The sequence below is a fragment of the Cervus elaphus genome, chromosome 28 (assembly GCF_910594005.1).
Source record: "Cervus elaphus chromosome 28, mCerEla1.1, whole genome shotgun sequence".
In the NCBI taxonomy this organism is placed as follows: domain Eukaryota; kingdom Metazoa; phylum Chordata; class Mammalia; order Artiodactyla; family Cervidae; genus Cervus; species Cervus elaphus.
The window spans coordinates 16,277,855-16,305,351 of NC_057842.1; the positions used below are offsets into that span (position 1 = coordinate 16,277,855).

Below are 27,497 nucleotides of genomic sequence, written 5' to 3' on the forward strand. Positions count from 1 at the left end.
CCCAGGGGTTGAGAGCGCCCGTTCCCGGTGTGGACCCGCAGCTCCTCCTGAGACCTGAGGGGAAACCGTCTGCTCGTGAGTCCTCTTCTGCTTGTCTGTCAGCTTGTTTGAAGCTCGCTGGGTTTTCTATTCAGCTGGCTAAGTGGAGACATGGAAATGCAACTGTGTGGGTTTTGGCTGGCTTCAGGAAGAAATGCCAGATGCCGCTGGGAGACTCCAGTTGAATCTGGATGAGGTGATATCTCTTCGGGTCAGATATTAATTCTAGGATAACCCGAAGTAGTCTTCACAGGATTGAGATAGAAACCTGCTAAGGGAGCAGTCCATGTCCTCATTCTAGAGCATGAGACTGCTGCTCAGAGAAGGGGGTGACGTGGCTCCAGCAAGGAGGCGTGCACCCAGACAGAAGCCCCGGATCCTGCCGTTTGAACGCAGGGAAGCCACTGGTGTGGGCTGTCCGTGTGTCAGGGGCTAAGGCATCAGCCCATACTGGACACTGTTGGGGCCTGACTTGGTAACTGCCATGTGGTAGCTTTGAGATTTCCAAAAGCAGTTTGCGCTGAAGGGAGGAAGGGCACCTGGCTTCATCCACCCCACCACACCCTCCAGATTCCCACTGACACTGACACCTTTCTCTCGATTTCTGAGGAAGTGACAGAGTCACTCTCTCGTGACCACCTTTGCTGACTCCTGTTCACGGGCTGCCATGTGGAGCTGCTAGAGGAGAAGCCAACGGCCTTTGCTCCCGAGTGCCTCTCTTTCTGTGGACCTTGGGGGCCCTAGTCCCCACTTGCACACCACAGGCCTTTTCCACATGTTGTGGGGCCCCTCACTCAGTTTGTATCCCTCACTGTCCTTGCCATAGCTCCCTTGAAACTCAGCTTGTGAGCTCCTTTGTCTGCAGCGTGGCCCGCCTGGCTGCCACCGGACGGACAGAGCTGACAATGAAACAACAGCTCAGATCTGACAGCTCAGAAGCTCTGTACAAAGGGGCCTGACTCTTCACAGTGGAGAGGGTGTCGTAGCCTCCAGGGTTCTGGAACCTGTGCTTGCGCCAAAGTGACTCCACAGGCGTTTGAATGCCTGGGGAGAGTCCTGGCTATAGTGGGAATGGCTGGAGTCTCCTGAGGTTCTGAAGGCCCACTGTGTGCAGGTTCACGGTGCAGAGAGAGGAGAAAGTGGAGGCCTGCCCTGGAGGTGGTGAGAGCCCATGGATGAGTCAGACAGGCAGGCGGGGCAGGATGGCACCTGAGCCGCCTTCACGAGGGGGTGGTGTGGGGCCAGAGGACGAGAAGCAGGTCTGCTCCCTCGGCTGGTGCCCAGGGCAGGTTGTCACCAGACAGAACAGTTACCATGGTGATGACCATCACTGCTGTCTGCAAAGGGTTTCCAGTGGTGCGTCTCCATTGGAGCGGTCAGGCCATCTCTAAGCTAGACTGGCCATGTGCATTGCCTCTCCTTCGTTCTTCCCATGTGTTCTCTTCTTTCCAGAACATGAATTTTCTAGAGGGTTTTTGGGTCACCAGGATGTTAGGTCATTCTCTAGCCTTGTCTCCTGAGGAATGGCTTCCTAGTTGTTGGGGTTGTTTGTTTATCCAGCTCTCTTTCTTGGCTGATTATGTGACTTTGTTTGTGCCACAGGAAAAGTTCAGCATTCGCGTTCTGGCTGAGATGTCATTCTTAACAACAGCAATGACTGCCTGGGGAATATGACGGCATTTGCCTAAAGGACTTCATCTGGCCCATGATATCTTGAAAGTACCTACACCATCCTTTCAGATACTCAAAGGTACTTCAAATAAAATCAAAACAAGAATTCTCAAACGTAGCCTTGAAAATGTGGGGAGTCAGAACAAAAGGACCTCATTGTTTCACTGATAGTCATTGATGGGGACACCCAGAATATACGGAGAAATGAAGAGAAAAGGTTTCAAGTTTGTTCGTGGTCAGGGAGACGGAAGAACAGGGAGTGCTTGCCGTGAATACAGGGTTTGCTGGGAGGTGAGGCGGAAATCTTCAAAGGGTCTGAAACTACAAGGTGGCCATGGTTACACAGCGCTTTGTCGGTCCTCAGTGTCCCCAGATTGCAGCCGTTTTCAATAATTGTTATTATTAGACAATGATAATTGTTAACAACAATAACAATTATTAAACAACAATAATTGTTACTATGACATTGTTATTATTAAATAAATGAATAATTTTATTCTTTCAAACTGAACCAAGAAAAGTACAGAACACCATAGAACAAGTAAAAGAGCACAAAATAGGTAGAGAAAAACCAAATAAACAGACCCTCAAGGGAAGGGAAGTCAGTCTCCCCTGGGTGGGGAGCGAGTTGATGGCATCCATGGGGGGCAGACAGGGATAGTGGCTGCAGAGCCCACGGCTCCCCTGGACCTGGTGTTTCCAGAACGGGCTCTGGGTCTCTGTCCAAAAGAGGGGCCCGTTGTCCCTGCAGCGGTTAGTCAGTCATCGTGGGCGTCTGGGTGTTGAGCAGGAGCCAGGGCAGGCTGTCCCTGCAGAGGTGGTAACTCATGCCCTGACTCGGGTTCTCCTGCCAAAGCCCGAGCGGGTGCAGGTGCAGGTGGAGGTGGACGTTTGGGCCGAGGGGGAGGGACATCAGTGCCTGGGGCTGGGCGTCCTGCCGGCACAGAGGTCCGATCTGCCCAGTGTGGTGGCCAGGAACCAGCTGGTCCAGTGTCTTTGAGGCAGGATGGATCAGGTCTCGATGTCCCCTCAGTGGATCCCTGGGTCCTGCACGTGCAGCAAGCACCTCTGTAGGGACAGGTGTTGGAAATGGAGCCTGGTTGAGTTGGAAGGTCAGAGCTAGAGCTGGGAGAGAAGAAGAGATTACCCAGAGGTCTCCCTTGTCACGGGCCTAACTGGGCTCTAAAGCTTCCCAGGACTTCCAGTAGAATACCCAGCATAGGATGCCTTCTCTGACTGCAGTCTGCAAGATGGTGTGAGGCCAGCCGTTGCTCCAGGCCCAGCCCCAGCTCTGGAGGACTCCTCCCTGGGAAGCTCAGCGCCCCTCCCCACACACTCAGATTCCCAGCCCCGGGCTCCTCACCTCTGTGCTCTGCCGCGCTGGGCTCCAGGTCCTCGTGCTGCCTCAGAGGGAGGGGTGCTCGGGGCTCTGGGTCGGAGCCAGGTGTGCTGAGCCGCGAAGCAGCCTGAGACTGGGCCCCGCGGTGTGTCCTGGGTGGTTTCTGGGGAGGCCTTCCCCTCTTGCTCTTCACTCCCCCTTGGGCTGACCCCTCCATGGGCACGCTCACCTGGACCCTGCACTGGGCCTCACGGGCAGGGGGATGGGGCTCCGACCCCTCCCTCGAGGAGGTGGACGGCGTGTCCCCCTCGTCGGCCACATCCGGTGGGAAGCTCTGCAATGACAGTAAGCGTCAGCCAGGCCTGCTTGGTGTTTTCCGAGCTGGGCCTGGCCAGTATGGCTGCTGCTTCTGCCCACTTGAATTTCTGGTCCCAGCGGAGATGTGTGTCTGCTCAGATACCCACCCGGGAGGAAGGAGACACCTCTTAGGGCGTCAGGTCAACCTGGGCAGTCAGCGCTGCCTGGGCTCTCCCCCTCCCGCCCAGCCTGCTCTCCCCTGGGGTGGGGACGCCACCGGTGCACAGGCTTCTGACCGCACATCCTTCTGGGCTTGCTTGAGGCAGACACACCCCGAGAACCCCCCGTCCCCATTCCCAGGGAAAGGACTCGGGGTTGCCCGGGTGGGATGGGAGAGGTGGCCGGGCCCGGCCTGGGGCTCCCGGGTTACCTTCCTGTTCCTTCGGGCAAAGGGCCAGAGGCCTCCTCGGGGGGCCCTGAGCCAGCGTCGCCAGCGATCCCACACACTCTGCCTGTGAGCCCTCCCGAGGCCCCGGCCTCTGGGCAGGGGCAAACAGCAGAACATCTTGGCAGCAAGTGATCTGGCTGGGGTCTCCTCTCGCAGTGGTGCCTGGGTCCCTGGGTTCTGGGTTCTGTTGAGTTCTGTTGCCAGGAAGTGACATCATTTCTTGGGTTCGTTGCTGAGGTCCCTCACACAGAGCTCCCCAAGGGAACCTGGGTGTTTCTGAGTGTGCAACCACACCCTTAGGCCCCGTGCGGGCACAGTGACACGCACACTGCCCAGCCCTCAGCCTTGGGGGAGGCCTGGGTTCCGCCAGGGCCTGAGCTCTGAGGACACAGCTGCTTTCAGACCAGGCTCCTCCTTCTCCTAGGTCACGTGGCCCTAGACAAGCATGTGCCCCTCAGGGTTTCCCCAGTCTTTCCATCTGCCGAGCGGGGGTCATTCTCCCATCTCCTGCCCAGATCTGTTGGCCTCCGAGACCCCCATGCCTTTCCACCTGGGGCTGGTATCACATGGAGTTTGTGCACTGAGACTTCCCAAAGGAAGGATTCAATACAGGGCTGACCTAGCACGGAATGGGGCAGAAACAGGCTCTGGGACCTAGGAAAAGACACTCCCCTTGCTGCCTTTTCAAGACCCCACCCCCCAATTGCGGGGCTGAAAGGAAGACTGGAAGGTCGCCTTCTCTTATATGAAAGAGGAGCCAACTTTCTGGTCCTCTTTTTCCATCGAGATTCTGGTTCAAGTCTCCCAGCTTGGCTTCTGTGGGTGGCTGAGCATAGAATGGCTCCCTGCATTCAGGCAACTGCTCTGAAAATGCAACCATGGATGCAATTATGTACAGCAGTTCTGTTCAAAATGGCTATACATGTTAAGAAGTCGTGATATCCTTCAGTAGATGAATGTGTAGGTCAATTGGATTACATCCAAGTCACTTGGGGCAGAACATGTCACCCTAAGATGTGTCTCCGACATCAGGTGAGTTTGCTGTGTTTAATTCAATAAAATAAAAAGAGAGAAAACCTGAGTAGAAGTTGCCCTTCTTGATTTTAAGATTTACTAATTGATTGTTGGCCGTGCTAGGGCTTCATTGCTTTGAGAGGGCTTCCTCTAGTTCTGGTGAGTGGGGCTCCTCTTGTTACAGAGCACGGGTCCAGGTGTCCAGGCTTCAGTCGTTGTGCTGCATGTGTTTAGCAGTTGTGACTCCCAGGCTGTAGAGGGCTGGCTCAGTGCGTGTGGTGGATGAGTTTAGCTCCTCTGAGGCATGTGAGATACGCCTGGACAGAGAACCAAACCCGTATCCCATGCATTAGCAGGCAGCTCCTTAACCGGTAGAAGACCAGGGGAGCACGAGGTTGCCCTTTTGTGAGTTCCGTTTATGTTTAGTAGGGAAGTCTCTGTTTGTAAGGGTATGTCGCTCTTTGCACCTGAAATAGGATAGTTCCATCTGAAGGAACTCTTCTCAGTGAAGAGGTCCCGGCATAAGTCTGCAGAGAATCATATGCTTGTTTACTGTGCTTTCCATGATAACCTGCCATAACTGGCCTCCCCGCTTCCCCCAAGGTCTTTGCTATGTTTTGAGCTGTAGACGGTATTTACGCTGATGGCTTTGGTCACTGCAGGAAGTGACTCAGTTTCCTTGGCCTCTTCCCCACATGCAAGATATACATGTTATTCAACTTCTGTTTCTCTCCTGATATTTTGGCTTTCATGATGGAGAAGGAAGGCTCAACCAAGAACCAAAAGGGCAGAGGGAAATTGTGTTTCCTCCTATACGCATGCAAAGGAAGAATACTCAACAGTGGACAGGAGTGAAAAGTCAGCCCTTGAAAGACAGGGATAAATGTTCGATGCATGTGGCTAAGTGAAAGAATGCAGTCTGAAGAGGCTGAGTACAGTATGACCCCATTGATGACATTCTTGGAACGGCAAATCTCCACAGATGTGAAAAGAGATCCTGGGGTGGGGCATTTGAACTGATCCTTCAGATGGATTCCTGTTACTATGCGTTTGCTAAACAGATCGATTCATATAGTCCAAGGGGTCAATCATGATCTATTCAAATTTCCTTTTTTAGGCTATCGGAGTGCACAGAATGGAATGCCAAATACCACAGAATCAAACTGTATTAGAAATGCATGGAAAAACTTCACCATAGGGGATGAGGTAACGGTGCTGACCTAAATGAACTTTAGAAATGAAGAGACTCTCTAGACTAAAGGCAAAATGGACCATACCTAAGCAGTAGGCTTTGTTTTCTGGAGTTCTGTCCAGAGTGTGAAAGTGAAAGTCACTCAGTTGTGTCTGTCTCTTTGTGACCCTATGGATAGTCCAAGGAGTTCTCCAGGCAAGAGTACTGGAGTGGGTAGCCTTTCCCTTCTCCAGGGGATCTTCCCACCCCAGGGATCGAACCCAGGTCTCCCGCACTGCAGGCGGATTCTTTACGAGCTGAGCCACAAGGGAAGTGTAGTAGCTGACCCTTCTGAAACCACTGTGTATGTAATCTGGAAAGATCCAATGCACAAACAAATGGCAGATGGTGGGAGCCTGGTTCTCACTGTGGGAGTGGAAGTTATGGATAAGGAAGGGGAGATAAGATATACAGAGAAGCCCTCCACATCCTAGCTTTATGCTTCCTGGGAGGATGGTGTGGGGAGTTGACTACCTGGGGAAATGCACAGACCTTCATGGCTGGAATGCCATGCAGAAGTAGTAAGCTCACGCTTCCCCTGTGTTAGCTACTACATTTCCCTTGTGGCTCAGCTGGTAAAGAATCCACCTGCAATGCGGGAGACCTGGGTGCCATCCCTGGGTTGGGAAGATGCCCTGGAGTAGGGAAAGGCTACCGACTCCAGTAGCATGAAGTCAGGCAATGGCAGTGAAAGAGTTGAATCCTAACCAGTAGACCAGTGGTCAGTGAGAAGGCCCTGGCTGGGTGGCTTTGTAGAAATGAATTTCCACAAAGAAGCAGAAAGGATTGAAACAAGTCAAGTGTTTATTAAGTGGAAAGACCGTCTGTGTGAATAGCCAAAACTGTGCGCTCAGAAAGAGATGTCCCCATTGCGGTGGCTTAAATCACTCACATGCAGTGTTTCTTTCAGGTTTCCTCTGGCCCACCATCTTGCTCTGTCTGGTTCTGAGTCTGTATTTGGTTTCTCTCCGGTTCCTTCCCATGTGTGTGCATCACTTAGCCAAGGCAGGTTCTAGCAAGGAAGCCTAAGGGGAGTTGATGTCACTGACTGACTGTAGGGTGGCGCCCTCTCGTCCTTTGACCCTTGGGAGCTTTTCTGCACCTGTGTAGTCGAACAGGTCTCCTCGACCCTGACAATGAGGACTCTATGGTCTTTCGTCAGTTCTCTGGACAGGGATCGGGTCCTATTGCCTCCTGCTATTGTCTTCATCTTACTGTGTCTGTCCACATGGGAGGGCCTCCAGGTTCTCAGCCTGGGGCCTATGTCTCTTCTGCCTCATTTCCAGCTAGTGTGGGTGGAAGGATGGGGTGTGAGGTGAGTCCATCTGCATGGCACTCCAGGTATGAAGATCTGTGCATTTCCCCAGGTCGTCGACTCCCCACACCATCCTCGCAGGAAGTCTAGATCCAGGATGTGGAGGGTTTCTCTATATCTCTTTTGTCCCCTTGCTACTCTATAACTGCCACTCCCACAGGCAGGAGCCAGGCTTCCACCATCTGCCATTTATCTGTGCATTGGACCTTTCCAGATGACATAAACAGTGGTTTCAGAAGTGTCAGCTACTACACTTCCCTTGTGGCTCAGCTGGTCAAGTATGCACCTGCAATGCGGGAGACATGGGTTCAATCCCTGGGTTGGGAAGAGGCCCTGCAGGAGGGAAAGGCTACCCACCCCAGTGTTCTGGCCTAGAGAGCTCCATGGACTATACAGTCACAGGGGCCACAGAGAGTCAGACACGACGGAGTGACTTTCACTTTCACACTCTGGAAAGGACTCCATCAAACAAAGCCTCCTGCTTCTGTATGGTCCATTTTGCCTTTAGTTCAGAGAGTCTGTTCATTGCTAACGTTCACTTAGGTCAGCATCTTTTGCCCCATCCCCTACTGTGAGGTTTTTCCATGCATTTCTAATACAGTTAGATTCTGTCATATTTGGAATTCCATTCTGTGACACTCTTATAGCCTAAATAAGTATATTCGAATAGATGACGATTGACCCCTTGGACTATACAGATCGACATGTTTAGTGAATGCACATGAACAGGAATCCATCTAAAGGATCTCTTGAGAAATCTGTATGCACGTCAGGAAGCAACAGTTCGATGTGGACATGGAGCAACAGACTGGTTCCAAATAGGGAAAGGAGTACTTCAAGGCTCTATCTGGTCACCCTGCTTATTTAACTTACATGCAGAGGACATCATGAGAAAAGCTGGGCTGGAGGAAGCACAAGCTGGAATCTAGATTGCTGGGAGAAATATCAATAACCGCAGGTATGCAGATGACACCACCCTTATGGCAGAAAGTGAAGAAGAACTAAAGAGCCTCTTGATGAAAGTGAAAGAGGAGAGTGGAAAAGCTGGCTCAATGCTCAACATCCAGAACACTCAGATTTTGGCATCTGGTCCCATGACTTCATGGCAGATAATGGGGAAGGAAACAGGGGAAACAGTGGCTGACTTTATTTTTCTGGGCTCCAAAATCACCGCAGATGGTGATTGGAGCCATGAAATGAAAAGACGCTTACTCCTTGGAAGGAAAGTTATGACCCACCTAGAGAGCATCTTAAAAAGCAGAGACATGACTTTGTCAAGAAAGGTCCATCTTGTCAAGGCGATGGTTTTTCCAGTGGTCATGTATGGATGACAAAGTTGGACTAGAAGGAAAGTTGAGCGCCGAAGAATTGATGCTTTTGAGCCTGGGGAGAAGACTCTGGAGAGTCTCTTGGACTGCAAGGAGACCCAACCAGTCCATCCTAAAGGAGACCAGTCCTGGGTGTTCATTGGAAGGACTGATGTTGAAGCTGAAACTCCAATCCTTTGTCCACCTGATGCGAAGAGCTGACTCATTGGAAAAGGCCCTGATGCTGGGAAAGATCGAAGGCAGGAGGAGAGGGGGACGACAGAGCATGAGATGGTTGGATGGCATCATTGACTCGATGGACATGGGTTTGGGTGGAGTCTGGGAGTTGGTGATGGACAGGGAGGCCTGGCGTGCTGTGATTCATGGGGTCGCAGAGTTGGACATGACTGAGCGACTGAACTTCTAAATGCATCCAAAGGAATGAAATACCTTGAAATCAATTTCAACCAGGAGCTGAAAGACTTGCACAGAGTCCTGGATTCTGAGGTGGGAATTCTGGGTTGATATCCCCGCTCACTTGCTAACCTGCTGAGTGACCCTGGGCAAATGAGACAATGATCTGAGGCTCAACCATTTCAACTGCAAGATGGACACAAAACCAGTACCTCCTTGCCAGGGTTGTGAAACTAAAGGGAAATGCTTATTTAGACCAGGGGATTGGAGGGTCTCCAGCAGCCTCTCCTTGTGTCCAACTTCTCTGGACCTGTGCTCTCCTCATCCTGTGGGCAAGGGTCAAGTGTGGAGCTGGGGAGCCAGATGGGGCTGGTCGAGGACCAGGACGAAAATGATAGTCGTCGTGGGTCAGGGAAGGAGGCCACCTCCTTTCCAGATCTCAGAGTGGGGCCTAAACCAGGGAGCGGGGGATGCAAGATCAGAAGCGAAAACTCGGAACCCCCACCGCAGGGCCGGCCTCTTCCTGGCAAGGACCTTCTCTCTGGTCCAGGCTCCAGTGTGATGTGGTGCTGCTCCCTGAGTTCTCCATGTGTCCACCAGGCCAAGAGCTCTCGGGAGCTTTAGGTCTATTAATCCGCAGGTGCCTAACTGTCAGAATGACACAAGGACTAACAACATTGAAGAGGAACTCTATTTTTAAAAAATGACAGAAGTACAGACAAGGCAGGGGGTGGGAAGCAGAAGGATTGACTGCTTTTCAGGCCTTTAGCAGAAATGTATCAGAAATATCTCCACTCCAGCTCAGGAGAGCCCACATGGTGGAAACAGAATGGACAATCAGGCTGTGAGTCTAATCTGCTGGTTAGATTCAACTCCACTGCTGATCCCAGAGACCAAAGTCCCAATCCACCAACCTTCCTGTGTGCAGCCAGACACCAAAGGAAGAAACACAGAACTTGCCTTTGGAAGTCTCAGCCAGACTTGATGGTGGAGTTGCTCAGCATGGTCAGTGGTCGCTATGGACTCAGCCCCTCCTCCGTGCTCACATCCTCTGTCCTCACAGAAACATGCACGGTTCACTACAAAGAACTTTCTGGGGCACTTGTGTATACCAGAACCTGGCAGTGGCCAAATGCGAGGAGAAGACTCGGAAAAGGACACCTGCCTCTTGGGTGCTTCCCAAATGACCAAAGACCTGAAGCCTTTGATACTTTGGATTTGGAGAAGTCTTTCTAAACATGTAAAGGGAGAAAGGAGGCCCACTGGGACTAGTTGATATCCATTGGGAAAGGACGTCAGGTCCCTACCTCACAGAAACCACCAAAGATTAGACACATACCAAGAACCAACACTTCAAAGAAAAACTTGACACATTTTAGAACAATTTTTGATGAGTGAATCCTTTTTTTTTAATTGAAACATTGTTGATTTGTAATGAATTTTAGATTCAGGCATACAGCAAAGTGATTCTGTGATTCAGTGTCTCAGGTGCTTCCTTGCAGAAAATTCACTCGCCCTGGGCCACGCCCTCGACTCCAAACAACAACGAATAGACCTCCAAGGTCGGAGCAGCATGTGATGGTGCTTGCGGGTGGTTTTTGACTGAATAATTTATTCTAATAGGCTAGCAGAGGATCTCCAAACCCATCCTGAAACAGGAGTCCTTGCTCCCTTGAATGTGAAACAGGGCTTGGGAAGGGCAGAGGTGTGTCATGACCATTTTGTCTGCAGAGGACAAAGTGGTGCGTCGAGAGGATGCGTGGAAGCACGTCCCAGGACTCTGAGCACACGGACACAGTGACTGGACTCCTAGTCCTGCTCTTGGGGCATCGCACTGTGTCCAGCCCTGACACACGGCGAGCAGCTCCCACGTGCCCTAGGGAAGGTGACATGACCCGGACCTGGCCAGTGGGTGTGTTCCGTCCTCCCTGGCCACCGTGATTGGCTCAGGACTAGGGCAGTGAGCAATCAGGACCCAGGGCCAGGCTTGACCCTGGAATCAAGGGGCAGAGGGGCTCTGGTTCTGCCGGAAGGGGTGCGGCTGGCTGTCGTCAGGCTCCAGCAGTGGAAGGGGAGTGAGGTCGGCCTGGGGCGGTTGGTGGCCTTCCAGCTCCCGTCAGGGCAGAGCCGCCAGCCTGAGGATGAGGGCGCTGCTGAGCCCAGGGGTTGAGAGCGCCCGTTCCCGGTGTGGACCCGCAGCTCCTCCTGAGACCTGAGGGGAAACCGTCTGCTCGTGAGTCCTCTTCTGCTTGTCTGTCAGCTTGTTTGAAGCTCGCTGGGTTTTCTATTCAGCTGGCTAAGTGGAGACATGGAAATGCAACTGTGTGGGTTTTGGCTGGCTTCAGGAAGAAATGCCAGATGCCGCTGGGAGACTCCAGTTGAATCTGGATGAGGTGATATCTCTTCGGGTCAGATATTAATTCTAGGATAACCCGAAGTAGTCTTCACAGGATTGAGATAGAAACCTGCTAAGGGAGCAGTCCATGTCCTCATTCTAGAGCATGAGACTGCTGCTCAGAGAAGGGGGTGACGTGGCTCCAGCAAGGAGGCGTGCACCCAGACAGAAGCCCCGGATCCTGCCGTTTGAACGCAGGGAAGCCACTGGTGTGGGCTGTCCGTGTGTCAGGGGCTAAGGCATCAGCCCATACTGGACACTGTTGGGGCCTGACTTGGTAACTGCCATGTGGTAGCTTTGAGATTTCCAAAAGCAGTTTGCGCTGAAGGGAGGAAGGGCACCTGGCTTCATCCACCCCACCACACCCTCCAGATTCCCACTGACACTGACACCTTTCTCTCGATTTCTGAGGAAGTGACAGAGTCACTCTCTCGTGACCACCTTTGCTGACTCCTGTTCACGGGCTGCCATGTGGAGCTGCTAGAGGAGAAGCCAACGGCCTTTGCTCCCGAGTGCCTCTCTTTCTGTGGACCTTGGGGGCCCTAGTCCCCACTTGCACACCACAGGCCTTTTCCACATGTTGTGGGGCCCCTCACTCAGTTTGTATCCCTCACTGTCCTTGCCATAGCTCCCTTGAAACTCAGCTTGTGAGCTCCTTTGTCTGCAGCGTGGCCCGCCTGGCTGCCACCGGCCGGACAGAGCTGACAATGAAACAACAGCTCAGATCTGACAGCTCAGAAGCTCTGTACAAAGGGGCCTGACTCTTCACAGTGGAGAGGGTGTCGTAGCCTCCAGGGTTCTGGAACCTGTGCTTGCGCCAAAGTGACTCCACAGGCGTTTGAATGCCTGGAGAGAGTCCTGGCTATAGTGGGAATGGCTCGAGTCTCCTGAGGTTCTGAAGGCCCACTGTGTGCAGGTTCACGGTGCAGAGAGAGGAGAAAGTGGAGGCCTGCCCTGGAGGTGGTGAGAGCCCATGGATGAGTCAGACAGGCAGGCGGGGCAGGATGGCACCTGAGCCGCCTTCACGAGGGGGTGGTGTGGGGCCAGAGGACGAGAAGCAGGTCTGCTCCCTCGGCTGGTGCCCAGGGCAGGTTGTCACCAGACAGAACAGTTACCATGGTGATGACCATCACTGCTGTCTGCAAAGGGTTTCCAGTGGTGCGTCTCCATTGGAGCGGTCAGGCCATCTCTAAGCTAGACTGGCCATGTGCATTGCCTCTCCTTCGTTCTTCCCATGTGTTCTCTTCTTTCCAGAACATGAATTTTCTAGAGGGTTTTTGGGTCACCAGGATGTTAGGTCATTCTCTAGCCTTGTCTCCTGAGGAATGGCTTCCTAGTTGTTGGGGTTGTTTGTTTATCCAGCTCTCTTTCTTGGCTGATTATGTGACTTTGTTTGTGCCACAGGAAAAGTTCAGCATTCGCGTTCTGGCTGAGATGTCATTCTTAACAACAGCAATGACTGCCTGGGGAATATGACGGCATTTGCCTAAAGGACTTCATCTGGCCCATGATATCTTGAAAGTACCTACACCATCCTTTCAGATACTCAAAGGTACTTCAAATAAAATCAAAACAAGAATTCTCAAACGTAGCCTTGAAAATGTGGGGAGTCAGAACAAAAGGACCTCATTGTTTCACTGATAGTCATTGATGGGGACACCCAGAATATACGGAGAAATGAAGAGAAAAGGTTTCAAGTTTGTTCGTGGTCAGGGAGACGGAAGAACAGGGAGTGCTTGCCGTGAATACAGGGTTTGCTGGGAGGTGAGGCGGAAATCTTCAAAGGGTCTGAAACTACAAGGTGGCCATGGTTACACAGCGCTTTGTCGGTCCTCAGTGTCCCCAGATTGCAGCCGTTTTCAATAATTGTTATTATTAGACAATGATAATTGTTAACAACAATAACAATTATTAAACAACAATAATTGTTACTATGACATTGTTATTATTAAATAAATGAATAATTTTATTCTTTCAAACTGAACCAAGAAAAGTACAGAACACCATAGAACAAGTAAAAGAGCACAAAATAGGTAGAGAAAAACCAAATAAACAGACCCTCAAGGGAAGGGAAGTCAGTCTCCCCTGGGTGGGGAGCGAGTTGATGGCATCCATGGGGGGCAGACAGGGATAGTGGCTGCAGAGCCCACGGCTCCCCTGGACCTGGTGTTTCCAGAACGGGCTCTGGGTCTCTGTCCAAAAGAGGGGCCCGTTGTCCCTGCAGCGGTTGGTCAGTCATCGTGGGCGTCTGGGTGTTGAGCAGGAGCCAGGGCAGGCTGTCCCTGCAGAGGTGGTAACTCATGCCCTGACTCGGGTTCTCCTGCCAAAGCCCGAGCGGGTGCAGGTGCAGGTGGAGGTGGACGTTTGGGCCGAGGGGGAGGGACATCAGTGCCTGGGGCTGGGCGTCCTGCCGGCACAGAGGTCCGATCTGCCCAGTGTGGTGGCCAGGAACCAGCTGGTCCAGTGTCTTTGAGGCAGGATGGATCAGGTCTCGATGTCCCCTCAGTGGATCCCTGGGTCCTGCACGTGCAGCAAGCACCTCTGTAGGGACAGGTGTTGGAAATGGAGCCTGGTTGAGTTGGAAGGTCAGAGCTAGAGCTGGGAGAGAAGAAGAGATTACCCAGAGGTCTCCCTTGTCACGGGCCTAACTGGGCTCTAAAGCTTCCCAGGACTTCCAGTAGAATACCCAGCATAGGATGCCTTCTCTGACTGCAGTCTGCAAGATGGTGTGAGGCCAGCCGTTGCTCCAGGCCCAGCCCCAGCTCTGGAGGACTCCTCCCTGGGAAGCTCAGCGCCCCTCCCCACACACTCAGATTCCCAGCCCCGGGCTCCTCACCTCTGTGCTCTGCCGCGCTGGGCTCCAGGTCCTCGTGCTGCCTCAGAGGGAGGGGTGCTCGGGGCTCTGGGTCGGAGCCAGGTGTGCTGAGCCGCGAAGCAGCCTGAGACTGGGCCCCGCGGTGTGTCCTGGGTGGTTTCTGGGGAGGCCTTCCCCTCTTGCTCTTCACTCCCCCTTGGGCTGACCCCTCCATGGGCACGCTCACCTGGACCCTGCACTGGGCCTCACGGGCAGGGGGATGGGGCTCCGACCCCTCCCTCGAGGAGGTGGACGGCGTGTCCCCCTCGTCGGCCACATCCGGTGGGAAGCTCTGCAATGACAGTAAGCGTCAGCCAGGCCTGCTTGGTGTTTTCCGAGCTGGGCCTGGCCAGTATGGCTGCTGCTTCTGCCCACTTGAATTTCTGGTCCCAGCGGAGATGTGTGTCTGCTCAGATACCCACCCGGGAGGAAGGAGACACCTCTTAGGGCGTCAGGTCAACCTGGGCAGTCAGCGCTGCCTGGGCTCTCCCCCTCCCGCCCAGCCTGCTCTCCCCTGGGGTGGGGACGCCACCGGTGCACAGGCTTCTGACCGCACATCCTTCTGGGCTTGCTTGAGGCAGACACACCCCGAGAACCCCCCGTCCCCATTCCCAGGGAAAGGACTCGGGGTTGCCCGGGTGGGATGGGAGAGGTGGCCGGGCCCGGCCTGGGGCTCCCGGGTTACCTTCCTGTTCCTTCGGGCAAAGGGCCAGAGGCCTCCTCGGGGGGCCCTGAGCCAGCGTCGCCAGCGATCCCACACACTCTGCCTGTGAGCCCTCCCGAGGCCCCGGCCTCTGGGCAGGGGCAAACAGCAGAACATCTTGGCAGCAAGTGATCTGGCTGGGGTCTCCTCTCGCAGTGGTGCCTGGGTCCCTGGGTTCTGGGTTCTGTTGAGTTCTGTTGCCAGGAAGTGACATCATTTCTTGGGTTCGTTGCTGAGGTCCCTCACACAGAGCTCCCCAAGGGAACCTGGGTGTTTCTGAGTGTGCAACCACACCCTTAGGCCCCGTGCGGGCACAGTGACACGCACACTGCCCAGCCCTCAGCCTTGGGGGAGGCCTGGGTTCCGCCAGGGCCTGAGCTCTGAGGACACAGCTGCTTTCAGACCAGGCTCCTCCTTCTCCTAGGTCACGTGGCCCTAGACAAGCATGTGCCCCTCAGGGTTTCCCCAGTCTTTCCATCTGCCGAGCGGGGGTCATTCTCCCATCTCCTGCCCAGATCTGTTGGCCTCCGAGACCCCCATGCCTTTCCACCTGGGGCTGGTATCACATGGAGTTTGTGCACTGAGACTTCCCAAAGGAAGGATTCAATACAGGGCTGACCTAGCACGGAATGGGGCAGAAACAGGCTCTGGGACCTAGGAAAAGACACTCCCCTTGCTGCCTTTTCAAGACCCCACCCCCCAATTGCGGGGCTGAAAGGAAGACTGGAAGGTCGCCTTCTCTTATATGAAAGAGGAGCCAACTTTCTGGTCCTCTTTTTCCATCGAGATTCTGGTTCAAGTCTCCCAGCTTGGCTTCTGTGGGTGGCTGAGCATAGAATGGCTCCCTGCATTCAGGCAACTGCTCTGAAAATGCAACCATGGATGCAATTATGTACAGCACTTCTGTTCAAAATGGCTATACATGTTAAGAAGTCGTGATATCCTTCAGTAGATGAATGTGTAGGTCAATTGGATTACATCCAAGTCACTTGGGGCAGAACATGTCACCCTAAGATGTGTCTCCGACATCGGGTGAGTTTGCTGTGTTTAATTCAATAAAATAAAAAGAGAGAAAACCTGAGTAGAAGTTGCCCTTCTTGATTTTAAGATTTACTAATTGATTGTTGGCCGTGCTAGGGCTTCATTGCTTTGAGAGGGCTTCCTCTAGTTCTGGTGAGTGGGGCTCCTCTTGTTACAGAGCACGGGTCCAGGTGTCCAGGCTTCAGTCGTTGTGCTGCATGTGTTTAGCAGTTGTGACTCCCAGGCTGTAGAGGGCTGGCTCAGTGCGTGTGGTGGATGAGTTTAGCTCCTCTGAGGCATGTGAGATACGCCTGGACAGAGAACCAAACCCGTATCCCATGCATTAGCAGGCAGCTCCTTAACCGGTAGAAGACCAGGGGAGCACGAGGTTGCCCTTTTGTGAGTTCCGTTTATGTTTAGTAGGGAAGTCTCTGTTTGTAAGGGTATGTCGCTCTTTGCACCTGAAATAGGATAGTTCCATCTGAAGGAACTCTTCTCAGTGAAGAGGTCCCGGCATAAGTCTGCAGAGAATCATATGCTTGTTTACTGTGCTTTCCATGATAACCTGCCATAACTGGCCTCCCCGCTTCCCCCAAGGTCTTTGCTATGTTTTGAGCTGTAGACGGTATTTACGCTGATGGCTTTGGTCACTGCAGGAAGTGACTCAGTTTCCTTGGCCTCTTCCCCACATGCAAGATATACATGTTATTCAACTTCTGTTTCTCTCCTGATATTTTGGCTTTCATGATGGAGAAGGAAGGCTCAACCAAGAACCAAAAGGGCAGAGGGAAATTGTGTTTCCTCCTATACGCATGCAAAGGAAGAATACTCAACAGTGGACAGGAGTGAAAAGTCAGCCCTTGAAAGACAGGGATAAATGTTCGATGCATGTGGCTAAGTGAAAGAATGCAGTCTGAAGAGGCTGAGTACAGTATGACCCCATTGATGACATTCTTGGAACGGCAAATCTCCACAGATGTGAAAAGAGATCCTGGGGTGGGGCATTTGAACTGATCCTTCAGATGGATTCCTGTTACTATGCGTTTGCTAAACAGATCGATTCATATAGTCCAAGGGGTCAATCATGATCTATTCAAATTTCCTTTTTTAGGCTATCGGAGTGCACAGAATGGAATGCCAAATACCACAGAATCAAACTGTATTAGAAATGCATGGAAAAACTTCACCATAGGGGATGAGGTAACGGTGCTGACCTAAATGAACTTTAGAAATGAAGAGACTCTCTAGACTAAAGGCAAAATGGACCATACCTAAGCAGTAGGCTTTGTTTTCTGGAGTTCTGTCCAGAGTGTGAAAGTGAAAGTCACTCAGTTGTGTCTGTCTCTTTGTGACCCTATGGATAGTCCAAGGAGTTCTCCAGGCAAGAGTACTGGAGTGGGTAGCCTTTCCCTTCTCCAGGGGATCTTCCCACCCCAGGGATCGAACCCAGGTCTCCCGCACTGCAGGCGGATTCTTTACGAGCTGAGCCACAAGGGAAGTGTAGTAGCTGACCCTTCTGAAACCACTGTGTATGTAATCTGGAAAGATCCAATGCACAAACAAATGGCAGATGGTGGGAGCCTGGTTCTCACTGTGGGAGTGGAAGTTATGGATAAGGAAGGGGAGATAAGATATACAGAGAAGCCCTCCACATCCTAGCTTTATGCTTCCTGGGAGGATGGTGTGGGGAGTTGACTACCTGGGGAAATGCACAGACCTTCATGGCTGGAATGCCATGCAGAAGTAGTAAGCTCACGCTTCCCCTGTGTTAGCTACTACATTTCCCTTGTGGCTCAGCTGGTAAAGAATCCACCTGCAATGCGGGAGACCTGGGTGCCATCCCTGGGTTGGGAAGATGCCCTGGAGTAGGGAAAGGCTACCGACTCCAGTAGCATGAAGTCAGGCAATGGCAGTGAAAGAGTTGAATCCTAACCAGTAGACCAGTGGTCAGTGAGAAGGCCCTGGCTGGGTGGCTTTGTAGAAATGAATTTCCACAAAGAAGCAGAAAGGATTGAAACAAGTCAAGTGTTTATTAAGTGGAAAGACCGTCTGTGTGAATAGCCAAAACTGTGCGCTCAGAAAGAGATGTCCCCATTGCGGTGGCTTAAATCACTCACATGCAGTGTTTCTTTCAGGTTTCCTCTGGCCCACCATCTTGCTCTGTCTGGTTCTGAGTCTGTATTTGGTTTCTCTCCGGTTCCTTCCCATGTGTGTGCATCACTTAGCCAAGGCAGGTTCTAGCAAGGAAGCCTAAGGGGAGTTGATGTCACTGACTGACTGTAGGGTGGCGCCCTCTCGTCCTTTGACCCTTGGGAGCTTTTCTGCACCTGTGTAGTCGAACAGGTCTCCTCGACCCTGACAATGAGGACTCTATGGTCTTTCGTCAGTTCTCTGGACAGGGATCGGGTCCTATTGCCTCCTGCTATTGTCTTCATCTTACTGTGTCTGTCCACATGGGAGGGCCTCCAGGTTCTCAGCCTGGGGCCTATGTCTCTTCTGCCTCATTTCCAGCTAGTGTGGGTGGAAGGATGGGGTGTGAGGTGAGTCCATCTGCATGGCACTCCAGGTATGAAGATCTGTGCATTTCCCCAGGTCGTCGACTCCCCACACCATCCTCGCAGGAAGTCTAGATCCAGGATGTGGAGGGTTTCTCTATATCTCTTTTGTCCCCTTGCTACTCTATAACTGCCACTCCCACAGGCAGGAGCCAGGCTTCCACCATCTGCCATTTATCTGTGCATTGGACCTTTCCAGATGACATAAACAGTGGTTTCAGAAGTGTCAGCTACTACACTTCCCTTGTGGCTCAGCTGGTCAAGTATGCACCTGCAATGCGGGAGACATGGGTTCAATCCCTGGGTTGGGAAGAGGCCCTGCAGGAGGGAAAGGCTACCCACCCCAGTGTTCTGGCCTAGAGAGCTCCATGGACTATACAGTCACAGGGGCCACAGAGAGTCAGACACGACGGAGTGACTTTCACTTTCACACTCTGGAAAGGACTCCATCAAACAAAGCCTCCTGCTTCTGTATGGTCCATTTTGCCTTTAGTTCAGAGAGTCTGTTCATTGCTAACGTTCACTTAGGTCAGCATCTTTTGCCCCATCCCCTACTGTGAGGTTTTTCCATGCATTTCTAATACAGTTAGATTCTGTCATATTTGGAATTCCATTCTGTGACACTCTTATAGCCTAAATAAGTATATTCGAATAGATGACGATTGACCCCTTGGACTATACAGATCGACATGTTTAGTGAATGCACATGAACAGGAATCCATCTAAAGGATCTCTTGAGAAATCTGTATGCACGTCAGGAAGCAACAGTTCGATGTGGACATGGAGCAACAGACTGGTTCCAAATAGGGAAAGGAGTACTTCAAGGCTCTATCTGGTCACCCTGCTTATTTAACTTACATGCAGAGGACATCATGAGAAAAGCTGGGCTGGAGGAAGCACAAGCTGGAATCTAGATTGCTGGGAGAAATATCAATAACCGCAGGTATGCAGATGACACCACCCTTATGGCAGAAAGTGAAGAAGAACTAAAGAGCCTCTTGATGAAAGTGAAAGAGGAGAGTGGAAAAGCTGGCTCAATGCTCAACATCCAGAACACTCAGATTTTGGCATCTGGTCCCATGACTTCATGGCAGATAATGGGGAAGGAAACAGGGGAAACAGTGGCTGACTTTATTTTTCTGGGCTCCAAAATCACCGCAGATGGTGATTGGAGCCATGAAATGAAAAGACGCTTACTCCTTGGAAGGAAAGTTATGACCCACCTAGAGAGCATCTTAAAAAGCAGAGACATGACTTTGTCAAGAAAGGTCCATCTTGTCAAGGCGATGGTTTTTCCAGTGGTCATGTATGGATGACAAAGTTGGACTAGAAGGAAAGTTGAGCGCCGAAGAATTGATGCTTTTGAGCCTGGGGAGAAGACTCTGGAGAGTCTCTTGGACTGCAAGGAGACCCAACCAGTCCATCCTAAAGGAGACCAGTCCTGGGTGTTCATTGGAAGGACTGATGTTGAAGCTGAAACTCCAATCCTTTGTCCACCTGATGCGAAGAGCTGACTCATTGGAAAAGGCCCTGATGCTGGGAAAGATCGAAGGCAGGAGGAGAGGGGGACGACAGAGCATGAGATGGTTGGATGGCATCATTGACTCGATGGACATGGGTTTGGGTGGAGTCTGGGAGTTGGTGATGGACAGGGAGGCCTGGCGTGCTGTGATTCATGGGGTCGCAGAGTTGGACATGACTGAGCGACTGAACTTCTAAATGCATCCAAAGGAATGAAATACCTTGAAATCAATTTCAACCAGGAGCTGAAAGACTTGCACAGAGTCCTGGATTCTGAGGTGGGAATTCTGGGTTGATATCCCCGCTCACTTGCTAACCTGCTGAGTGACCCTGGGCAAATGAGACAATGATCTGAGGCTCAACCATTTCAACTGCAAGATGGACACAAAACCAGTACCTCCTTGCCAGGGTTGTGAAACTAAAGGGAAATGCTTATTTAGACCAGGGGATTGGAGGGTCTCCAGCAGCCTCTCCTTGTGTCCAACTTCTCTGGACCTGTGCTCTCCTCATCCTGTGGGCAAGGGTCAAGTGTGGAGCTGGGGAGCCAGATGGGGCTGGTCGAGGACCAGGACGAAAATGATAGTCGTCGTGGGTCAGGGAAGGAGGCCACCTCCTTTCCAGATCTCAAAGTGGGGCCTAAACCAGGGAGCGGGGGATGCAAGATCAGAAGCGAAAACTCGGAACCCCCACCGCAGGGCCGGCCTCTTCCTGGCAAGGACCTTCTCTCTGGTCCAGGCTCCAGTGTGATGTGGTGCTGCTCCCTGAGTTCTCCATGTGTCCACCAGGCCAAGAGCTCTCGGGAGCTTTAGGTCTATTAATCCGCAGGTGCCTAACTGTCAGAATGACACAAGGACTAACAACATTGAAGAGGAACTCTATTTTTAAAAAATGACAGAAGTACAGACAAGGCAGGGGGTGGGAAGCAGAAGGATTGACTGCTTTTCAGGCCTTTAGCAGAAATGTATCAGAAATATCTCCACTCCAGCTCAGGAGAGCCCACATGGTGGAAACAGAATGGACAATCAGGCTGTGAGTCTAATCTGCTGGTTAGATTCAACTCCACTGCTGATCCCAGAGACCAAAGTCCCAATCCACCAACCTTCCTGTGTGCAGCCAGACACCAAAGGAAGAAACACAGAACTTGCCTTTGGAAGTCTCAGCCAGACTTGATGGTGGAGTTGCTCAGCATGGTCAGTGGTCGCTATGGACTCAGCCCCTCCTCCGTGCTCACATCCTCTGTCCTCACAGAAACATGCACGGTTCACTACAAAGAACTTTCTGGGGCACTTGTGTATACCAGAACCTGGCAGTGGCCAAATGCGAGGAGAAGACTCGGAAAAGGACACCTGCCTCTTGGGTGCTTCCCAAATGACCAAAGACCTGAAGCCTTTGATACTTTGGATTTGGAGAAGTCTTTCTAAACATGTAAAGGGAGAAAGGAGGCCCACTGGGACTCGTTGATATCCATTGGGAAAGGACGTCAGGTCCCTACCTCACAGAAACCACCAAAGATTAGACACATACCAAGAACCAACACTTCAAAGAAAAACTTGACACATTTTAGAACAATTTTTGATGAGTGAATCCTTTTTTTTTAATTGAAACATTGTTGATTTGTAATGAATTTTAGATTCAGGCATACAGCAAAGTGATTCTGTGATTCAGTGTCTCAGGTGCTTCCTTGCAGAAAATTCACTCGCCCTAGGCCACGCCCTCGACTCCAAACAACAACGAATAGACCTCCAAGGTCGGAGCAGCATGTGATGGTGCTTGCGGGTGGTTTTTGACTGAATAATTTATTCTAATAGGCTAGCAGAGGATCTCCAAACCCATCCTGAAACAGGAGTCCTTGCTCCCTTGAATGTGAAACAGGGCTTGGGAAGGGCAGAGGTGTGTCATGACCATTTTGTCTGCAGAGGACAAAGTGGTGCGTCGAGAGGATGCGTGGAAGCACGTCCCAGGACTCTGAGCACACGGACACAGTGACTGGACTCCTAGTCCTGCTCTTGGGGCATCGCACTGTGTCCAGCCCTGACACACGGCGAGCAGCTCCCACGTGCCCTAGGGAAGGTGACATGACCCGGACCTGGCCAGTGGGTGTGTTCCGTCCTCCCTGGCCACCGTGATTGGCTCAGGACTAGGGCAGTGAGCAATCAGGACCCAGGGCCAGGCTTGACCCTGGAATCAAGGGGCAGAGGGGCTCTGGTTCTGCCGGAAGGGGTGCGGCTGGCTGTCGTCAGGCTCCAGCAGTGGAAGGGGAGTGAGGTCGGCCTGGGGCGGTTGGTGGCCTTCCAGCTCCCGTCAGGGCAGAGCCGCCAGCCTGAGGATGAGGGCGCTGCTGAGCCCAGGGGTTGAGAGCGCCCGTTCCCGGTGTGGACCCGCAGCTCCTCCTGAGACCTGAGGGGAAACCGTCTGCTCGTGAGTCCTCTTCTGCTTGTCTGTCAGCTTGTTTGAAGCTCGCTGGGTTTTCTATTCAGCTGGCTAAGTGGAGACATGGAAATGCAACTGTGTGGGTTTTGGCTGGCTTCAGGAAGAAATGCCAGATGCCGCTGGGAGACTCCAGTTGAATCTGGATGAGGTGATATCTCTTCGGGTCAGATATTAATTCTAGGATAACCCGAAGTAGTCTTCACAGGATTGAGATAGAAACCTGCTAAGGGAGCAGTCCATGTCCTCATTCTAGAGCATGAGACTGCTGCTCAGAGAAGGGGGTGACGTGGCTCCAGCAAGGAGGCGTGCACCCAGACAGAAGCCCCGGATCCTGCCGTTTGAACGCAGGGAAGCCACTGGTGTGGGCTGTCCGTGTGTCAGGGGCTAAGGCATCAGCCCATACTGGACACTGTTGGGGCCTGACTTGGTAACTGCCATGTGGTAGCTTTGAGATTTCCAAAAGCAGTTTGCGCTGAAGGGAGGAAGGGCACCTGGCTTCATCCACCCCACCACACCCTCCAGATTCCCACTGACACTGACACCTTTCTCTCGATTTCTGAGGAAGTGACAGAGTCACTCTCTCGTGACCACCTTTGCTGACTCCTGTTCACGGGCTGCCATGTGGAGCTGCTAGAGGAGAAGCCAACGGCCTTTGCTCCCGAGTGCCTCTCTTTCTGTGGGCCTTGGGGGCCCTAGTCCCCACTTGCACACCACAGGCCTTTTCCACATGTTGTGGGGCCCCTCACTCAGTTTGTATCCCTCACTGTCCTTGCCATAGCTCCCTTGAAACTCAGCTTGTGAGCTCCTTTGTCTGCAGCGTGGCCCGCCTGGCTGCCACCGGACGGACAGAGCTGACAATGAAACAACAGCTCAGATCTGACAGCTCAGAAGCTCTGTACAAAGGGGCCTGACTCTTCACAGTGGAGAGGGTGTCGTAGCCTCCAGGGTTCTGGAACCTGTGCTTGCGCCAAAGTGACTCCACAGGCGTTTGAATGCCTGGGGAGAGTCCTGGCTATAGTGGGAATGGCTGGAGTCTCCTGAGGTTCTGAAGGCCCACTGTGTGCAGGTTCACGGTGCAGAGAGAGGAGAAAGTGGAGGCCTGCCCTGGACGTGGTGAGAGCCCATGGATGAGTCAGACAGGCAGGCGGGGCAGGATGGCACCTGAGCCGCCTTCACGAGGGGGTGGTGTGGGGCCAGAGGACGAGAAGCAGGTCTGCTCCCTCGGCTGGTGCCCCGGGCAGGTTGTCACCAGACGGAACAGTTACCATTGTGATGACCATCACTGCTGTCTGCAAAGGGTTTCCAGTGGTGCGTCTCCATTGGAGCGGTCAGGCCATCTCTAAGCTAGACTGGCCATGTGCATTGCCTCTCCTTCGTTCTTCCCATGTGTTCTCTTCTTTCCAGAACATGAATTTTCTAGAGGGTTTTTGGGTCACCAGGATGTTAGGTCATTCTCTAGCCTTGTCTCCTGAGGAATGGCTTCCTAGTTGTTGGGGTTGTTTGTTTATCCAGCTCTCTTTCTTGGCTGATTATGTGACTTTGTTTGTGCCACAGGAAAAGTTCAGCATTCGCGTTCTGGCTGAGATGTCATTCTTAACAACAGCAATGACTGCCTGGGGAATATGACGGCATTTGCCTAAAGGACTTCATCTGGCCCATGATATCTTGAAAGTACCTACACCATCCTTTCAGATACTCAAAGGTACTTCAAATAAAATCAAAACAAGAATTCTCAAACGTAGCCTTGAAAATGTGGGGAGTCAGAACAAAAGGACCTCATTGTTTCACTGATAGTCATTGATGGGGACACCCAGAATATACGGAGAAATGAAGAGAAAAGGTTTCAAGTTTGTTCGTGGTCAGGGAGACGGAAGAACAGGGAGTGCTTGCCGTGAATACAGGGTTTGCTGGGAGGTGAGGCGGAAATCTTCAAAGGGTCTGAAACTACAAGGTGGCCATGGTTACACAGCGCTTTGTCGGTCCTCAGTGTCCCCAGATTGCAGCCGTTTTCAATAATTGTTATTATTAGACAACGATAATTGTTAACAACAATAACAATTATTAAACAACAATAATTGTTACTATGACATTGTTATTATTAAATAAATGAATAATTTTATTCTTTCAAACTGAACCAAGAAAAGTACAGAACACCATAGAACAAGTAAAAGAGCACAAAATAGGTAGAGAAAAACCAAATAAACAGACCCTCAAGGGAAGGGAAGTCAGTCTCCCCTGGGTGGGGAGCGAGTTGATGGCATCCATGGGGGACAGACAGGGATAGCGGCTGCAGAGCCCACGGCTCCCCTGGACCTGGTGTTTCCAGAACGGGCTCTGGGTCTCTGTCCAAAAGAGGGGCCCGTTGTCCCTGCAGCGGTTGGTCAGTCATTGTGGGCGTCTGGGTGTTGAGCAGGAGCCAGGGCAGGCTGTCCCTGCAGAGGTGGTAACTCATGCCCTGACTCGGGTTCTCCTGCCAAAGCCCGAGCGGGTGCAGGTGCAGGTGGAGGTGGACGTTTGGGCCGAGGGGGAGGGACATCGGTGCCTGGGGCTGGGTGTCCTGCCGGCACAGAGGTCCGATCTGCCCAGTGTGGTGGCCAGGAACCAGCTGGTCCAGTGTCTTTGAGGCAGGATGGATCAGGTCTCGATGTCCCCTCAGTGGATCCCTGGGTCCTGCACGTGCAGCAAGCACCTCTGTAGGGACAGGTGTTGGAAATGGAGCCTGGTTGAGTTGGAAGGTCAGAGCTAGAGCTGGGAGAGAAGAAGAGATTACCCAGAGGTCTCCCTTGTCACGGGCCTAACTGGGCTCTAAAGCTTCCCAGGACTTCCAGTAGAATACCCAGCATAGGATGCCTTCTCTGACTGCAGTCTGCAAGATGGTGTGAGGCCAGCCGTTGCTCCAGGCCCAGCCCCAGCTCTGGAGGACTCCTCCCTGGGAAGCTCAGCGCCCCTCCCCACACACTCAGATTCCCAGCCCCGGGCTCCTCACCTCTGTGCTCTGCCGCGCTGGGCTCCAGGTCCTCGTGCTGCCTCAGAGGGAGGGGTGCTCGGGGCTCTGGGTCGGAGCCAGGTGTGCTGAGCCGCGAAGCAGCCTGAGACTGGGCCCCGCGGTGTGTCCTGGGTGGTTTCTGGGGAGGCCTTCCCCTCTTGCTCTTCACTCCCCCTTGGGCTGACCCCTCCATGGGCACGCTCACCTGGACCCTGCACTGGGCCTCACGGGCAGGGGGATGGGGCTCCGACCCCTCCCTCGAGGAGGTGGACGGCGTGTCCCCCTCGTCGGCCACATCCGGTGGGAAGCTCTGCAATGACAGTAAGCGTCAGCCAGGCCTGCTTGGTGTTTTCCGAGCTGGGCCTGGCCAGTATGGCTGCTGCTTCTGCCCACTTGAATTTCTGGTCCCAGCGGAGATGTGTGTCTGCTCAGATACCCACCCGGGAGGAAGGAGACACCTCTTAGGGCGTCAGGTCAACCTGGGCAGTCAGCGCTGCCTGGGCTCTCCCCCTCCCGCCCAGCCTGCTCTCCCCTGGGGTGGGGACGCCACCGGTGCACAGGCTTCTGACCGCACATCCTTCTGGGCTTGCTTGAGGCAGACACACCCCGAGAACCCCCCGTCCCCATTCCCAGGGAAAGGACTCGGGGTTGCCCGGGTGGGATGGGAGAGGTGGCCGGGCCCGGCCTGGGGCTCCCGGGTTACCTTCCTGTTCCTTCGGGCAAAGGGCCAGAGGCCTCCTCGGGGGGCCCTGAGCCAGCGTCGCCAGCGATCCCACACACTCTGCCTGTGAGCCCTCCCGAGGCCCCGGCCTCTGGGCAGGGGCAAACAGCAGAACATCTTGGCAGCAAGTGATCTGGCTGGGGTCTCCTCTCGCAGTGGTGCCTGGGTCCCTGGGTTCTGGGTTCTGTTGAGTTCTGTTGCCAGGAAGTGACATCATTTCTTGGGTTCGTTGCTGAGGTCCCTCACACAGAGCTCCCCAAGGGAACCTGGGTGTTTCTGAGTGTGCAACCACACCCTTAGGCCCCGTGCGGGCACAGTGACACGCACACTGCCCAGCCCTCAGCCTTGGGGGAGGCCTGGGTTCCGCCAGGGCCTGAGCTCTGAGGACACAGCTGCTTTCAGACCAGGCTCCTCCTTCTCCTAGGTCACGTGGCCCTAGACAAGCATGTGCCCCTCAGGGTTTCCCCAGTCTTTCCATCTGCCGAGCGGGGGTCATTCTCCCATCTCCTGCCCAGATCTGTTGGCCTCCGAGACCCCCATGCCTTTCCACCTGGGGCTGGTATCACATGGAGTTTGTGCACTGAGACTTCCCAAAGGAAGGATTCAATACAGGGCTGACCTAGCACGGAATGGGGCAGAAACAGGCTCTGGGACCTAGGAAAAGACACTCCCCTTGCTGCCTTTTCAAGACCCCACCCCCCAATTGCGGGGCTGAAAGGAAGACTGGAAGGTCGCCTTCTCTTATATGAAAGAGGAGCCAACTTTCTGGTCCTCTTTTTCCATCGAGATTCTGGTTCAAGTCTCCCAGCTTGGCTTCTGTGGGTGGCTGAGCATAGAATGGCTCCCTGCATTCAGGCAACTGCTCTGAAAATGCAACCATGGATGCAATTATGTACAGCAGTTCTGTTCAAAATGGCTATACATGTTAAGAAGTCGTGATATCCTTCAGTAGATGAATGTGTAGGTCAATTGGATTACATCCAAGTCACTTGGGGCAGAACATGTCACCCTAAGATGTGTCTCCGACATCAGGTGAGTTTGCTGTGTTTAATTCAATAAAATAAAAAAAGAGAAAACCTGAGTAGAAGTTGCCCTTCTTGATTTTAAGATTTACTAATTGATTGTTGGCCGTGCTAGGGCTTCATTGCTTTGAGAGGGCTTCCTCTAGTTCTGGTGAGTGGGGCTCCTCTTGTTGCAGAGCACGGGTCCAGGTGTCCAGGCTTCAGTCGTTGTGCTG

At 52.8% G+C, this 27,497-nt stretch overlaps 2 protein-coding genes across 2 annotated transcripts; both read right to left on the reverse strand.

The window, feature by feature from the left end:
• Nucleotides 1–2,464: 2,464 nt before the first annotated feature.
• On the reverse strand, nucleotides 2,465–4,220 carry LOC122685232. The gene is made up of 3 exons (XM_043889821.1): nucleotides 3,777–4,220; nucleotides 3,074–3,383; nucleotides 2,465–2,778 (listed from the first exon to the last, which is right to left on the reverse strand). Exons 1-3 carry the CDS (start codon nucleotides 3,909–3,911, stop codon nucleotides 2,465–2,467), a joined length of 759 nt encoding a protein of 252 aa, XP_043745756.1. The 5' UTR covers nucleotides 3,912–4,220.
• Nucleotides 4,221–14,062: 9,842 nt separating this feature from the next.
• Nucleotides 14,063–26,686, reverse strand: LOC122685233. Its single transcript, XM_043889822.1, has 6 exons — nucleotides 26,243–26,686; nucleotides 25,540–25,849; nucleotides 24,854–25,301; nucleotides 22,301–22,520; nucleotides 14,512–14,616; nucleotides 14,063–14,068 (listed from the first exon to the last, which is right to left on the reverse strand). The coding sequence occupies exons 1-6, from the start codon at nucleotides 26,375–26,377 to the stop codon at nucleotides 14,063–14,065; spliced, it is 1,224 nt and encodes a 407-aa protein (XP_043745757.1). The 5' UTR covers nucleotides 26,378–26,686.
• Nucleotides 26,687–27,497: the final 811 nt, after the last annotated feature.

Bases quoted from the DNA above. Each gene is read 5' to 3' on its own strand.
- LOC122685232 (XM_043889821.1), bottom strand. From the start codon at position 3,911: ATGTTCTGCTGTTTGCCCCTGCCCAGAGGCCGGGGCCTCGGGAGGGCT. The intron at 3,384-3,776 runs GTAACCCGGGAG...CTGTCATTGCAG, and splicing joins TTGCCCGAAGGAACAGGAAG to AGCTTCCCACCGGATGTGGC. The intron at 2,779-3,073 runs GTGAGGAGCCCG...CTGTCCCTACAG, and splicing joins CAGCGCGGCAGAGCACAGAG to AGGTGCTTGCTGCACGTGCA.
- LOC122685233 (XM_043889822.1), bottom strand. From the start codon at position 26,377: ATGTTCTGCTGTTTGCCCCTGCCCAGAGGCCGGGGCCTCGGGAGGGCT. The intron at 25,302-25,539 runs GTGAGGAGCCCG...CTTCTCTCCCAG, and splicing joins CAGCGCGGCAGAGCACAGAG to CTCTAGCTCTGACCTTCCAA. The intron at 22,521-24,853 runs GTGGGCTCTGCA...GTTTCCCCTCAG, and splicing joins ACACCAGGTCCAGGGGAGCC to GTCTCAGGAGGAGCTGCGGG.